The sequence below is a fragment of the Eleutherodactylus coqui genome, chromosome 13, assembly GCF_035609145.1.
Source record: "Eleutherodactylus coqui strain aEleCoq1 chromosome 13, aEleCoq1.hap1, whole genome shotgun sequence".
In the NCBI taxonomy this organism is placed as follows: Eukaryota; Metazoa; Chordata; class Amphibia; order Anura; family Eleutherodactylidae; genus Eleutherodactylus; species Eleutherodactylus coqui.
The window spans coordinates 73,356,998-73,372,194 of record NC_089849.1 but is presented as its reverse complement, the minus strand read 5'-3'; the positions used below and the strand labels follow the sequence as shown (position 1 = coordinate 73,372,194).

At 50.0% G+C, this 15,197-nt stretch overlaps 1 protein-coding gene across 1 annotated transcript in view; it reads left to right on the top strand.

The window, feature by feature from the left end:
* The first annotated feature begins 2,597 nt into the window (after positions 1 to 2,597).
* The window catches only part of USP36 (ubiquitin specific peptidase 36), a 35,096-nt gene continuing 22,496 nt past the window's right edge, over positions 2,598 to 15,197 (top strand). The window contains exons 1-9 of the mRNA XM_066587155.1: positions 2,598 to 2,889; positions 6,095 to 6,345; positions 7,853 to 8,071; positions 9,425 to 9,535; positions 10,313 to 10,415; positions 12,162 to 12,229; positions 12,309 to 12,379; positions 13,326 to 13,408; positions 15,054 to 15,165. Of these exons, the coding sequence (XP_066443252.1) occupies positions 6,102 to 6,345; positions 7,853 to 8,071; positions 9,425 to 9,535; positions 10,313 to 10,415; positions 12,162 to 12,229; positions 12,309 to 12,379; positions 13,326 to 13,408; positions 15,054 to 15,165 (1,011 nt within the window). The 5' untranslated portion in view covers positions 2,598 to 2,889; positions 6,095 to 6,101. The remainder of the gene's footprint in view (positions 2,890 to 6,094; positions 6,346 to 7,852; positions 8,072 to 9,424; positions 9,536 to 10,312; positions 10,416 to 12,161; positions 12,230 to 12,308; positions 12,380 to 13,325; positions 13,409 to 15,053; positions 15,166 to 15,197) is intronic.

Below are 15,197 nucleotides of genomic sequence, written 5' to 3'. Positions count from 1 at the left end.
GGGGTACAAGCACCATCTCCCCATAGCAGGCAGCCTCCTCCCTCATACACTGGGGTACAAGCACCGTCTCCCCATAGCAGGCAGCCTCCTCCCTCATACAATGAGGTATAAGCACCATCCCCCACAGCAGGCAGCCTCCTCCCTCATACAGCGGGGTACAAGCACCGTCACCCCCATAGCAGGCAGCCTCCTCCCTCATACACTGGGGTACAAGCACCATCTCCCCATAGCAGGCAGCCTCCTCCCTCATACAGCGGGGTACAAGCACCGTCTCCCCATAGCAAGCAGCCTCCTCCATCACACAATAGGGTACAAGCACCGTCCCCCCATAGCAGGCGGCCTCCACTCTCATACAGCGGGGTACAAGCACCATCCCCTCATAGCAGGCAGCCTCCTCCCTCATACACTGGGGTACAAGCACCGTCTCCCCATAGCAGGCAGCCTCCTCCCTCATACAATGAGGTATAAGCACCATCCCCCACAGCAGGCAGCCTCCTCCCTCATACAGCGGGGTACAAGCACCGTCTCCCCATAGCAAGCAGCCTCCTCCATCACACAATAGGGTACAAGCACCGTCCCCCCATAGCAGGCGGCCTCCACTCTCATACAGCGGGGTACAAGCACCATCCCCTCATAGCAGGCAGCCTCCTCCCTCATACACTGGGGTACAAGCACCGTCTCCCCATAGCAGGCAGCCTCCTCCCTCATACAATGAGGTATAAGCACCATCCCCCACAGCAGGCAGCCTCCTCCCTTATACAGCGGGGTACAAGCACCGTCACCCCCATAGCAGGCAGCCTCCTCCCTCATACACTGGGGTACAAGCACCATCTCCCCATAGCAGGCAGCCTCCTCCCTCATACAGCGGGGTACAAGCACCGTCTCCCCATAGCAGGCAGCCTCCTCCCTCATACAGCGGGGTACAAGCACCGTCTCCCCATAGCAGGCAGCCTCCTCCCTCATACAGCGGGGTACAAGCACCGTCACCCCCATAGCAGGCAGCCTCCCCCCCCCCCCCCATAGCAGGAAGCCTTGAAGGATACAGCACCGTCCCCGCACCCTCCTCCCTCATACAACAGGGTACAGCACCGTCCCCCTTAGCTCTGTTCCTCACTCATATACTGGGATGCAGCACCGTCCCCCGCAGCCTCCTACCTCATACAACGGGGTACAGCGTTGTTCCCCGCAGCTTCCTCCTTCATACAACGGGGTACAGCACCGTTCCCCGCAGCTTCCTCCTTCATACAACGGGGTACAGCACCATTCCCCACAGCCTCCTCCCTCATATAACGGGGTACAGCAGCCTCCTCCCTCATACAACATGGTCCAGCACCGTCCCCACAGCCTCCTCCCTCATACAACGCGGTACAGCACCGTCCCCGCAGCCTTCTCCCTCATATAACGGGGTACTGCACCGTCCCCACAGCCTCCTCCCTCATATAACGGGGTACACCACCGTCCCCCACAGCCTCCTCCCTCATACAACGGGGTACAGCACCGTCCCCGCAGCCTCCTCCCTCATACAACGGGGTACAGCAGCCTCCTCCCTCATACAACGGGGTACAGCAGCCTCCTCCCTCATACAACGGGGTACAGCAGCCTCCTCCCTCATACAACGGGGTACAGCAGCCTCCTCCCTCATACAACGGGGTACAGCAGCCTCCTCCCTCATACAACGGGGTACAGCAGCCTCCTCCCTCATACAACGGGGTCCAGCACCGTCCCCGCAGCCTCCTCCCTCATATAACGGGGTACAGCACCGTCCCCGCAGCCTTCTCCCTCATATAACGGGGTACTGCACCGTCCCCACAGCCTCCTCCCTCATATAACGGGGTACACCACCATCCCCCACAGCCTCCTCCCTCATACAACGGGGTACAGCAGCCTCCTCCCTCATACAACGGGGTCCAGCAGCCTCCTCCCTCATACAACGGGGTCCAGCAGCCTCCTCCCTCATACAACGGGGTCCAGCAGCCTCCTCCCTCATACAACGGGGTCCAGCAGCCTCCTCCCTCATACAACGGGGTCCAGCAGCCTCCTCCCTCATACAACGGGGTCCAGCACCGTCCCCGCAGCCTCCTCCCTCATATAACGGGGTACAGCACCGTCCCCGCAGCCTTCTCCCTCATATAACGGGGTACTGCACCGTCCCCACAGCCTCCTCCCTCATATAACGGGGTACACCACCATCCCCCACAGCCTCCTCCCTCATACAACGGGGTACAGCACCGTCCCCGCAGCCTCCTCCCTCATACAACAGGGTACAGCAGCCTCCTCCCTCATACAACGGGGTACAGCAGCCTCCTCCCTCATACAACGGGGTACAGCAGCCTCCTCCCTCATACAACGCGGTACAGCACCGTCCCTGCAGCCTTCTCCCTCATATAACGGGGTACTGCACCGTCCCCACAGCCTCCTCCCTCATATAACGGGGTACAGCACCGTCCCCCACAGCCTCCTCCCTCATACAACGCGGTACAGCACCCTCCCCGCAGCCCTCATGTTGCCGTCAGCCGGCCGCAGCCCGTCCCCCCTAGTAATAAGTGACATCACGTCTCCGTCCTCTCGGCCTGCCAGTAAACAGCGCGCAGCTTCATCCTTATTGGCTCCGTCTACAGCCCACAAAATGGCGGACTCCACAGCCTGCTGCACGGCCCGTATACCCCCCAGCAGCGGCCCCGCGGTCTGCAGCCACTGACCCTCCCGTCCCCCACAGCCGGACCCCGCCAGCATGGCTGCAGCTCGGCCGCGGGGTGTGTGACCGCCGCCCGGGCTCCTCACTGCATACAGCCGCCGCGGCGCCATGAGGTAGCCGGCGCGCTGCGGACGGATATCACCGGGGCGGAAGTCACTGCGAGGAAAGAGTCCGGAGAGGAGTGAGCGGGCCGGGTAAGTGCGGAGCACGGGGGGCGCAGGGTGCTAGTACTGCGGGGGCCCGTGTGTACCGCCGTGCGGGGGGCCCGTGTGTACCGCCGTGCGGGGGGCCCGTGTATACCGCCGTGCGGGGACCGGTGCTGTCACGTCAGCCGCTCCACATGTGCACAGCTGGGGCATGGCCGCCGCCCGCGTGTGGGCGCCGCCGGGCCTGTGTATATGAGCTGCCCCGGCTAGAGGGCTCCAGAGCTGAACTCCCAGTGATGGCTGCTTCTATCAGGCCCCATGGCCGTATTTGCACTGCAGGATCCGCAGCGGACGTTCGCCCACTGGACATGCTTTTCTGTGCCCACGAGCGGAAATCAACTGGGGTGAAAATGGCAGCATGGCTTATTCTAGTGCGAGCCTCACGGGCTCCTCCATTGCAGTTAACAGAAGCCGTCTGTCCCGTGGTGAGTCGCCACGGATCCGCGCCATCGCCGGTGCGACGGCTCTGCCCTGCGCATGTGTGGTGGCGCACCAAGTGGCACATCTGCAGAGAGAAGACGCCCGACAGGTAAGGCCCGCTGTCCATGGGCGCTGTGGTGTGCCGCAGGAGCCGCCGCCGGGGAGCAGAGGCCTGCACCGGATCTCTGCTGTTCGCCTATCTGACAGGCTGACCGCGGAGAATCGCGCCAATTCGCAGCATGCTGCAAAATGACGGCCGCGAGCGGAGAATCGCAGTGATTCTCTGCCCGTGGACGAGGGCGGCGCTCTCCATAGCAACGCTCAGGAAAGCTTCAGACGGCATGATTCGCCAGTGATTTACTGCCGGCGGAGTCACGCCCGTGGACAGGGGGCCTTAGTCGGGGTCACCGCCGGGGTCTGCGTCCGCTGCGAGATCCCTGTTGGAATCCAACCTGCCCGTGCGCGGTCGCCCGAAGACTGATCACATTCCTGTTCTCGTCGGAGCCGCTGGACGCGCCGTATCGTCACGGGCACCCAATAGACCCCGCCGACTACAATGCCAGCCACTGAGTTTCTATCATGCTGCTCGCAATTTTACCGGACAGAATAGCAAAGCGTGCTGCGCTATTTTGTCCAGTATGTCGCGCCTGATCTGTGCCGCAGGCTTCTCACAGCTGCTTTAACGCAGGCGTGGCCAGGGTCGCGCGGGGGTCGCCGTTATGCCAGGGTCGCGCGGGGGTCGCCGTTATGCCAGGGTCGCGCGGGGGTCGCCGTTATGCCAGGGTCGCGCGGGGGTCGCCGTTATGCCGGGGTCGCCGTTATGCCGGGGGCGCCGTTATGCCAGGGTCGCGCGGGGGGCGCCGTTATGCCAGGGTCGCGCGGGGGGCGCCGTTATGCCAGGGTCGCGCGGGGGGCGCCGTTATGCCAGGGTCGCGCGGGGGGCGCCGTTATGCGGGACGACTTTTCGTTCGCTCGTCGTAAGTCGCTCGCTTGCAAATTGTTTGCTATATAAGTGAGAGCGATGGAAAGATTGGCGTTTAAAGTGAAGGATTGGCGAACGAGCGGCGATAATTCTTCACGCTTGAAAGAAATTAACAATAATTCATTTGCGTATCGGCCGCCATTCGCTCGTTGTCCGTGTTTACACTAAACAAGTATTCAGATTCGAACGATCCAACTATATATATATATAATTTTTTTTTTTCACGTCTCACATGGTCGGCGGCCATCGCTCTGGGGTGTGTGTTCCATCAGTGAGGAGGCTGGATGGGGGTCTCTTCCACGCTCTTGTAGGGTTGTGGCACGCGTGAGGGGGGGGCTACTGACATCATCACCATCCCGTTTGCACTTGGGGCAGCCGTTTTATTAGGAGCATCATGTAGTGCAGCGCCCTGTGGCGGTAGGTAGGGGCACCCTCTCTGCGCTCTACTATGGTGTGTGCAGGGCCGGCGGTCTACACAAAATAGTAGAACGTTCTCTGAAATGCATTTATTTTGCCCCTGATGTGCAGCTTATTGGTAAAAGCCCCTCTGGAGGCAGTAACATAGCAACTCATCATATACTCACCGCACCACTGCTCGGTCCTCCAAGCCTGTGTTTGTTTACAGCTGCAGTCCCAGATGGCTTACAGGATGTTACAGACACAGCAGCTAATAGCGGAGCTCTGTCATTGGCTGCAGTGCCTGTAAACATGAGGGGAGATGGGGACAGCAGGAGGGCTGAGAATATTTATCTCATTGCATGCAGAAGGGCTTTTACCAATAATCTACAATGCTGCAGGTTTTCTTCCCTCTGCACAGACTTTGCATCGTTGACGTCCCGTGTGACCCGCCTCTCCGTAGCCGTATGGCGCAGCGCTGCACATGTTGTAGACACTTCTAGATACACGCTTTGTAAGAAAATCCAGACCCTGGAAGTTGTCATTTTGCTGCAAAACCCAGCATGCAGTTCCATCTCAGGCAGATATATAGAGGTGATTAGATGAACAGTCTTGTCACCTGAGGCCCTAAAAGTGGTTCCCCCCTTGGCCTATAAGAGGCTCTCGGAGGCTCCTTGTGTGTAGTGACCTCTTTTCTGCTTGTGTAGAGCTTGTTGACCACCAGTTGCCTCAACGACGCAGAGAAGAGATGTCACCCCGTTACCAGAGTCTGAGAGGGGCGCATTATTGGGATGTGAGAAGCTGGATGGCCATATCCATGAATTGTCCGTTCTGGCCAGACTGTAAGGGGATGTTGGGACGAGTGGATGGGGGCACACAAGGTGACTGAGCTCAGGACGCCCCCTACAGACCACCAGTAGAGAGGAGCGTCTGATCGTTCGACAAGCACCAGCAGCTCCAACTATTTTGTTGTCCACCTTCCGGAGACGGGTGGCGCCATCATTTATGAACCATTTCCAGATACTTGGCTGAAGGACATTTGGTCTCGCATCACCCGTTACGTGTTCAGCCTCCGACACCCACCGTCATCTCCGTTTGCAGTGGTGTCGTGGACAACTAAACTGGACACTACGGAGTGGAACGGGGTTGTCTTTAGCGACACTTCCAGGTTTAGTTTGGGCGCTGACAATGGCTGTTTGTATTCCTAGAAATGAGCGTCTCAATCCTGCTGCTGTGATTGATGGTCTGGGGGGCCATCGCATACGACGGGGTATAACCGGAGGTGGCATACAGCTGTCCGCGGGCGCCATGTGCAGCTGCCTTGTGATCTGGATCCTAAATAGGTGTGAAGTGGGGAATGTTGGTCTATTCATCTTGTTTCATCTTCCATCATAGAGCAAGCATGCCGATTGTGGAGAAACTGAAAGACGCCCTGAAGCCGGGTCGGAAGTACTCCGATGATGTGGAGCTCGGGAAGCTGCTCACCTCCTCTGCTAAGAAGATTCTTCTACAGAAAATCGAGTTTGAACCTGCAAGCAAGAGTTTCTACTACCAGTTGGAGACGTTGAAGAGCAAATATATCCTGTTGAGTCCAAATCTTCAACCTCCGACTTCACAGAGGAGCCTGGAGGGGTGCCAGAGGCAGAGTATGTACTTGGAAAGGTTCCACTTTGGGTTGTTTGTGTATATAATGAGGTATATATATTCGAACCTAGCTGCCAAGTATATGAGCACTACAGCAGCACTGGATTCTCCATATAGAACACTCCTGCCCTTTGCATTCAGTCTTTCCAATATATCAAGACACTAGAGACTTTTACATGGGCTGAGTTACTCAAAAGATGGACTTGACATCGCAGTAAGCGAAGATGGCTCACTTGTCAGGGGCACTTGGCTTTTAGCTCCCCTAAAAACCAAGTGGCTATTGGCGCTTGCTTTAAACAGGCAGTCATTCATTTTTGAATGACTGCCTGTTTACTCATTGGATGCGGACAACCGGAAGAGATCTCTGGCCCGCTCTGCCTTCATTCCTAGAGCGGTTATCGCTAGTAGAGCTATTGGGTGCCTAAGCGCCCAACAGTTGTGCCGTAGAAGGCTGCCTGTCCACGGGCGCTGCCCGGGCGCAGGAGCCGCAGACTGATCTCTGCTGTCAGCCTAATCTGACAGGCTGACAGCAGAGAATCGCAGTGATTTTTCCGCTTGTGAACAGGGGGCCGGTGCTTTCCATAGCAACGCTATAGAAAGCTTCAGACATGATGAAATCAAGCCCATGGACGGGGCCTAAAAGTACCCTAAAATATAATTGTGACACACTTGTAGATGTAGCCCTTTACTTACAAGTAGCTGCACCTATTAATGATGTGTATGGGGGAAGCCTGGCATCTGTTTTGCAGAAAAGAGCAATTAGGCGGGTTGCGTTCCCCTAGATGCATGCTCACCTGGCCTGTGTATTTATGGCAGTCGGGCCAACAGTTGTGTAAGTTTACGTCCAGCATTGTCCTGTAGGTATGATACCTGCTTTTGGATACGCTGTGTAGGTGTAGATACATCAGCGGCTGTCATTCGTTGTTGATGGGGGAGTAGAGAATAACTTTGCACATCAACGGTGAAGAAAAAAGTGGCGTCTTGATTGTCGCTGCTTCGACCATGCTAAACCAGTATAGTAGTATCCAAACTCCTAGCACAGTTATTGCTAAAGATTAGAGGCTCCTGTCACAGTTATAATTAAGAAGATGACCCTTCATCCTCCTGACTGTATACTTATGGTCTTATCTAGGAAAATCTAGAGGGTAATGATAATCACACTGTCCTCCCAACAGGCAGAAATGGTACTGGCTCTAATTGGTCAGGTGAGTCTGTACTGATGCATCATGGCGATAGCTAACACAGCATAGAGGAAAACAAAGCAGAGGAAAATCTAAAAATCAAGATGGTGTCTGTTATGTATCAGACTGGAGCCTGCACTGTATATAAGCACACTATACATAGGAGACATCCAGAGTGTGACAAACAATCAAGTGACAGGAGCCGTAATAGAAAAATGTGTTCTCTCTGGAGTGACCCATTAAAGGGGGATTTCCCATGTCTTAAAGGGATGTAATTTTGCTAGGCTTTGGCACGACTTTCATTTCTTCTGTTCCTATTTCCTTGCAGGCGGTGACCTTGCCTCTAGTAGCTCCGATGGAGTTCCTCACCCTCAGAAGGTGCTTTTTCCAGTTGAGAAGTTATCCATGAAATGGGAGCGAGTCTCCAGGGTGGGAGCGGGCCTTCAAAATCTGGGAAATACTTGCTTTCTCAATTCTACTGTTCAGTGTCTGACTTACACCCCTCCTCTGGCTAACTACCTGTTGTCTAAGGAGCACAGCCGCAACTGTGAGTACATTTACACTTGTCTGGAAACTTGAAAGTTCTACTCCATCGCGTTACTTTTATAAGTTTGGTGAGCCTTGTGTCTAACTACCATTTCACATTTTTAGGTGAACTTTTTTAGTGATCGCCTCATGAATACAGCGGACACATAATTCTGAGTCCACTATATTTAGTGCTGTTAACTTTTTTTTTTTTTTTGTGCCGTTTGGTCCAATAGTCATGCTATGAACTGTGCATGCGCTGATCATGACTGAAGGACATCTGTACGTGGACAGTTCATCAAAAATACAAGCATGGCCCACCGCTGGTGACATGGTCATATACTGAGCCGCAAGGGCTTGTATATATGACCTCAGCAAAAGTCCAGTGGTCTTGACAGTAGGGGCACGTGACCGTGGGCCAAATTGGAGAAACAGCATATATTTGTAATAGTGGGTCCTTTTACAAAGATGATCATTGTAACGTAAATAGAGGGATAGAGAGTGTTTGGGGGTCTTGGATAACCAACTAGTCTTCAAGTAATCAATAGGTTTGGTGACAGATCCACTTCGAATGGTTTCCAAACTTCTTGCCAAATTCTGAGAAACGGGTTCTGTTGTCCATAAACTGAGAGATGGATGACCGCTATGGATCTAGCAGCCACTGTTCTGGCCTCAAGAGCTCATAACATAGCGCTCACCATCACTCTTGAGAATGTGGGGCCAGCCGTGCCTCCATACAGCATATTTTGCCTACACATGAATGGCATCCTTACGAATTGTAGATGCTGCAACACTTGATGGGAGGACGACCCAGACCGTCAGAATGGGGGACTCGGCAACTTTCAATATACCCTCGTTTTCTCCATTAGCTGACGTTCAGTGATGAGGCAGATCTTGCAAAAAGTTTGGCAACTGCACTGTGGGTAATGGGAGGCTTGTTTGGGTGGCGCCGATTGAAATGTTCTATGATGACAGAAGTGCTTTGTTCGCCTAACAGAAGGACGATCTCAACAAGTTCTGTATTCACATTGCCTGTAATAAAGAGAAAACACTATATGATCATAGGAACAAACATTATGTTAAAATGAAGCCTAACGATGTGTTTCTTGTGAAATTCTCTACCAGTATGATATACCACATACCTACTGTTCTATTGGAAAAATCAGAGGTGGATTCAAAATGGCCGTCATGTTGGTGACATGGCCTAACTGGTTTTTCATTCCCCCACAGCATGTATGCAAAATTGGATCATGTCGGCCAAACGGTTTTCATTTTCTATAATGGTGTTTCCACACTTTTGAGACGCCCTCCCTGTATGATGAGGGCTTTCCGTTCTGGAGAGCACAATTACACAAACTTTCTAACTTCTTTTCAGGTCAACAGGGTGGATTCTGTATGCTGTGCATTATGCAGAACCATCTCATTCAAGCCTTTGCCAACAGTGGAAATTCTATCAAGCCGGTTTCTTTTATTCGGGAACTGAAGAGTAAGAGTTACATTTTACCTTTATTTACCGATAACCAGTAATTGTTACAGATTCAATACTAAATTGAGAAAAGAGTAATTTTGACTCTCCTTTGCATTGTGGGCAATTGTTTAGTCGTCAGAAAGCTGTATGTACTCCAAAATGGTAGCGATGATAAGTTCAAATCATCCCTCAAAAGACAAAAAGCCCTAAAAGGCTAGAGCTATCAGAATATGGTGACATGATGACAAATTAACTTTTTGTGTGCTTTTATTATACAAATGTAGTAAAATATTAAAAAAGCAAAAATTTTTTTTTAGTATCGCTGTGATCCTACTGACCTGCTAAATAGTTACCACTAGAGATGAGCGAGCGTACTCGGATAAGCACTACTCGCTCGAGTAATTGGCTTTATCCGAGTATCGCTGTGCTCGGGGCTAAAGATTCGGGTGCCGGCACGGAGCGGGGAGCTGCAGGGGAGAGCGGGGAGGAACGGAGGTAAGATCTTTCTCTCCCTCTCTCCCGCCCGCTCTCCCCTGCTCCCCGCTGCGACTCACCTGTCAGCCGCAGCGGCACCCGACTCTTCAGGGACGAGCACAGCGGTACTCGGATAAAGCCAATTACTCGAGCGAGTAGTGCTTATCCGAGTACGCTCGCTCATCTCTAGTTACCACATAATTCATAGCACATAGTGAACACTTTTTTTTTTTTTTCTGAAGAGGAGAGCCCCCAAATTTATCAGATGGCAGTAATTTTCAACAGCATTAATTATCTTGCCTCTTTTTATTCTTAATTTAGAAATTGCCCGTCATTTCCGATTTGGGAGCCAAGAAGATGCACACGAGTTCCTGCGGTACACAATTGATGCAATGCAAAAGGCTTGTTTGAATGGATATGCCAAGTAAGGCTCCAAATAACCTTTTGTGGTGATCTTCATCTTTGAATACTAATTTAATACAAATTAAAGGGACTTCTAACTACTTTGAGCACTAGAAGCTAAGCTTATGGGCTCAAATTAGCGGAAATGTGGAGTTCGGGGATGTACAGTAAGTTTTATACTTGCTTTCCCCGCTGTCGGCTCTCAAACCCTCAACTGCAGTGCAAATGTGGACTACGTAGGCCAGCACTAAGTAGTCCTCTCGTGCTGTGTGCACAACTAGGTAATCCACCAGAAGCGTTCAGTGGCCAGTTTAACAGCGGATACCAGGGGAACAGGAGGGAGGATAAGTATACCTACATCCTGGACTGGGCATGTTGTCTACTTAGAGCCCGTAAGCTTAGCTGATTCCCTTTAACCCTTTCCAATCCACTGTCTGACGTCTAAAGACATTCTGATTGAAGGCTGTACAGCTCTGATGTCGGAAGACGTCCGGCAGGGTATTCTTACTGTAGATTACTGGCCGCTCTGTTGTTGGGTAGCCTCTCCGGCATGTCACGTAGTGCAGTACTGGCTCAAGCCAGCAGATGGCACCATTGTATAATGGCAAAAAGAGAGAGCCCACTAGGAAACTCTGAATCCAAAATTGGATTGCAAAGGGTTAAATGTGACTTTCAATACTTGTGTCAATTGTAATGGCTGAAAGAGATACTTTAAACAGGGATATCTATAAGCACTGTAATAATAAAGAATGACTATAATCTGTCAATATAAAGTTAATTTAGTAGATGCTAAGAGCTCGCTCTAAACGGCTCCCTGAGCTGTACACTGGGCCTGGAATCCATCTGGAAAGGACATTTGAGTGGAGCATTGTGAGCTGCTGTCTGTCCAAATGTCGCTTTTAGCTGAATTCCAGGCACAATACACACTTCGTTCTAAATTCTGGTACTGGAAGCTCTTCGGGTCTGTTCCAGCGGACTTTGCTGCAGATTTGACTTTCATTCTAAGTCTAAGGTGAACCATTTGTTTTACAGTATGGGTTTTTTTTTTATGCATGCAGACTTGAAATTCTTGGGTAGGGGAAAAAAATGACCTGTCCATTTGATACGGAATCCATGTCGAGACATCCATATGTGAATTTGCCCTTTTGAAAAGGGGGTAATTTCGCATACAGATCCGTGGCACACAGGAGTGCAAATCTACAAGGTAAAATCCACCGTGGATTCTATCTAGTGAACTTGCCCTTGGCATCTACTAGGTTAATCTTCTTATTACACATCTGTACAGTTGCCCTTGTCTTTTTAAGGGCCACTCTTGTGGGTATTTTTTATTTATTTTTTATTCATTCCTTATGTAGCTATGCCACAGTATATACAAGCCAGTGTTACCCTGGTTAGTTATTTCTTTCTGTCTGAAACTCCTGGCCTCTTGGAGTACAATGCGCACAGGCGTGAGCATAAATGCGCTTACACCTGTGTGAAGCTGGCCCAATGTTGTTGTGTTAGATGTGAAACAAAGTTAAAAAAAAAATCTCCGCCTCATTGTGGTGACTGATAAGCATCAGACAGGAAACTTCACTGCAGGGAATTGGAGACCTCGAGTGTGACAGGCAATCAGGTGAGGGGAGCAGACATGAGAAATGTGTTTTCGCCAGAGTGGCCCTTTAAACTGTTCCTAGTAAGAAATGTGTCAATGTTTGTTTTTAATAAATCTACTTTGTTACAAGGGTTTTTGAAAAGGATTTGGATGAAACTCTTATCTTCTTTCTAGGCTGGATCGCCAAAGTCAAGCAACCACTTTAGTCCACCAGATATTTGGGGGCTACTTGCGTTCTCGAGGTGAGTGAGGAAAGGTCGTCTCTCTGTACGTTTGGACAAAAAAGATAATTGAACCTAAAACTCTTCTTCTTTCTTTTAGTAAAATGTTCGGTTTGTAAGAGCGTCTCTGACACATTTGACCCATATCTGGATATTGCGCTGGAGATACGGGTAACTTAACTTTCTATTTCTGTCACTAATGTATCTATATTACTATTTTAAAGGTAGGTTGGTTTTGAATGCGTATGCTTAAGACTAGTCCCTTTTGCATGGTCTGGAAGCAGCTGTTTAGATGAGCCTTGATCTCTGAGATCGGAGCTTATTTAAATGGCCTTTACACAGGCCAATGTCAGCCATATAGGGGAACGGACAATGATTAATACGATTGTTCTTCCCCGGTACAGTACAATCATTAGGATCAGAGCTTCTTTAAGTCACCTTTTATATAGGCTGATGAGTTAAGTCTGCTATTGTGGACTCTGCTGCTGGCAGCTCCCATTACATCTTTGACTTTTGGTTTTCAGTGCAGATTACAATCTTGATTATAATGGAAAATAGTCAATTAAAAAAAATGCAGTGTGGCCTGGCACTGACTTGGTCTGGAGTACATTGTAGTTCACCAGGTGTGATAAATGGCAGCCTTTGGCATTTATGTTGCTTGGCTGGCATTTCTTTGTTCTGTTGGGCTGATGACTCGGTCGGCTCTATCCGAACGTCAGGATAAGCTCTTCAGTGGTCACACAGCTCTATGCAGGCATCACTTTTAGTAGCTGGGCTAAGGCGTTTGGTCTTTTATAACCCCAGCAGTACATGTGACCCAGCTAGCTTTCTCTACTGCTTTTATGGATATTAAAAGGTCACCTCTGGTTAAGGCCTCCTGCACACAACCGGGTCGGATCCTGCATTGAAAACAATGGAAATATTATACCGCGATTTAGCGCAGTGCTAAAAGTGCCGAAGTAAAAAGCACCTGTGTGTGGGAGGCCTGAGCGTACATGATTGGTTATCATACCTGAACGCCACATTAGTAGCGGAATTTCAAAACTGTGTAATTGTGTCCTATGTGTTTTATATCAGTACGGTATTATTTACCTTTTTTTGTTGTTGTTGTTCACAGCACTCTGCAAACATTATTCGAGCTCTGGAGCTGTTTGTAAGATCGGATGTTTTAAGTGGAGAAAATGCCTACATGTGTGCAAAGTAAGAAGAGCATTATGAACAGTGGGGGTTTAAAGTGTTAATTGAAAGCTTTAGGCCTCATGTCCACGGACCCGCATGGTTCCCCCGTGCAGAATCCTGCAGACATGAGGCCACAAAATACACTATACTCACCTGTCTGGACCCTGCGGGGCTCTCCTCTGTGCAGGCCGGATCTTCTTTATTCTGCCCGGCGGAAGCACTCAGGACGCTGGCGGCGCTGTGTCTTCCTTTTTTTTTTTTTGTTTTTAAACTCCTTTCTTAGCTGTCTTTGCTTCCATTCCGCGGATCCGGACAGCTTCCATTGGCTTCAATAGAAGCCGTGGAAGCCAACCCTGCGGGAAAACAGGTGCCCAATGATTCCCTATGAGTGCAGGAGGCCCACGCGTTTTTGGTCCTATTTTCTCCGTGGACGTTTGGCCTAAAAGCGTACCTATGACTTTGATCTCCCACCCAACCTGACCGTGTGGCGGCTGGGATACAGACCTGCTCGCTAGGCATTACAGTTGTTGTGTGCCACACCTAGAGCGTATTGTGCACTGGACCGGTACATATTAATTGGCCCTACACATGATGCACACCGAGTATGGTATGGTTGCTATGGCAACTGCCATCCAGCACGTAGGAACCTTTCCGCACACCAGATGGTCAGGTAGGGTAAGGCAGTAAAAGTGTAGGTGTGCTTTAATTATATGCTTCATTACCAATATCCCTAAATGGCTGAACATGCAGCACTTTACAGTTAGCAAAAATCAGAATAATCCTACATATATAAAATAAGCAAAGCCTTAGGAACAAATGTTGACTGAAAACATTGCGATTTACAAAATTGAAATAAAAAATCTTTGATATACTAGTTATCCAGTATTAACAGCAAGGATGACAACGTCTGCTGCGCTAGTCTTGCCATCACAAATACATAACCCTAGCCGACCCCATTATAGGTCAGTGGGGGCTGTCAGGCCTAACCTACCTGTCCTGGCTCCTATATAAATAGAGGCTGTTGTGATTGGAGACTTGTCCCTGAAAGAATTTTTCAATATTAAACCTTTTTAAAGTGTACTTTCATTTTTGCAATTCTCTAATATACTTTTAACATTGATTTTATACTCTTTTATTTAAAAAAAACCCAAAACATTCCTCATGCTGTAAAAAGTCATATACTTTCCTCCCCCGGCCCCCTTTATCTCCTAGTTCCGTCCTTGGCACTAGTCTGTGTTTACAGACAACTTGTGTACGTGACCTCACAGGCTGCTGCAGCCAATCACAGGCCTCGGCGCTTGAGCACTAAGCTCTGTGATTGGCTGCAGAAACCTGTGACGTCCCGTACGCAGGCTGCTGCAGCCTGTAAGCATGGTATCACAGGTGAGGCCAAAGCTGCTGGCGCACGGAATATGGGGACCTGGCATGGGGATCATAGTTTTTATTTTTTTCTTCCAAGAATGTAATATTATAATACAGATAGTGATCTGTAAAATTAATGACACCAAAAACTGTTAAAAAGACACTGGACATAGAAACTTAATTTAGGACTTTATTTCAGAGGTCATTGTCTATTGATTAGATTCCCTTCAACAGTCATTGCTCACGATCAGTCATGGTCGCTCTTTTATATCTAGTCTTACTTTGTTTTTTTTGTTTTTTTTAGATGTAACAAGAAAGTTCCTGCTACCAAGAGATTTAGTGTTCATCGCACATCAAACGTCCTCACCCTATCACTGAAAAGGTTTGCCAACTTCAGTGGGGGCAAAATAACCAAGGTGAGAAACTAACATGTATTTGTGTGTAGCAC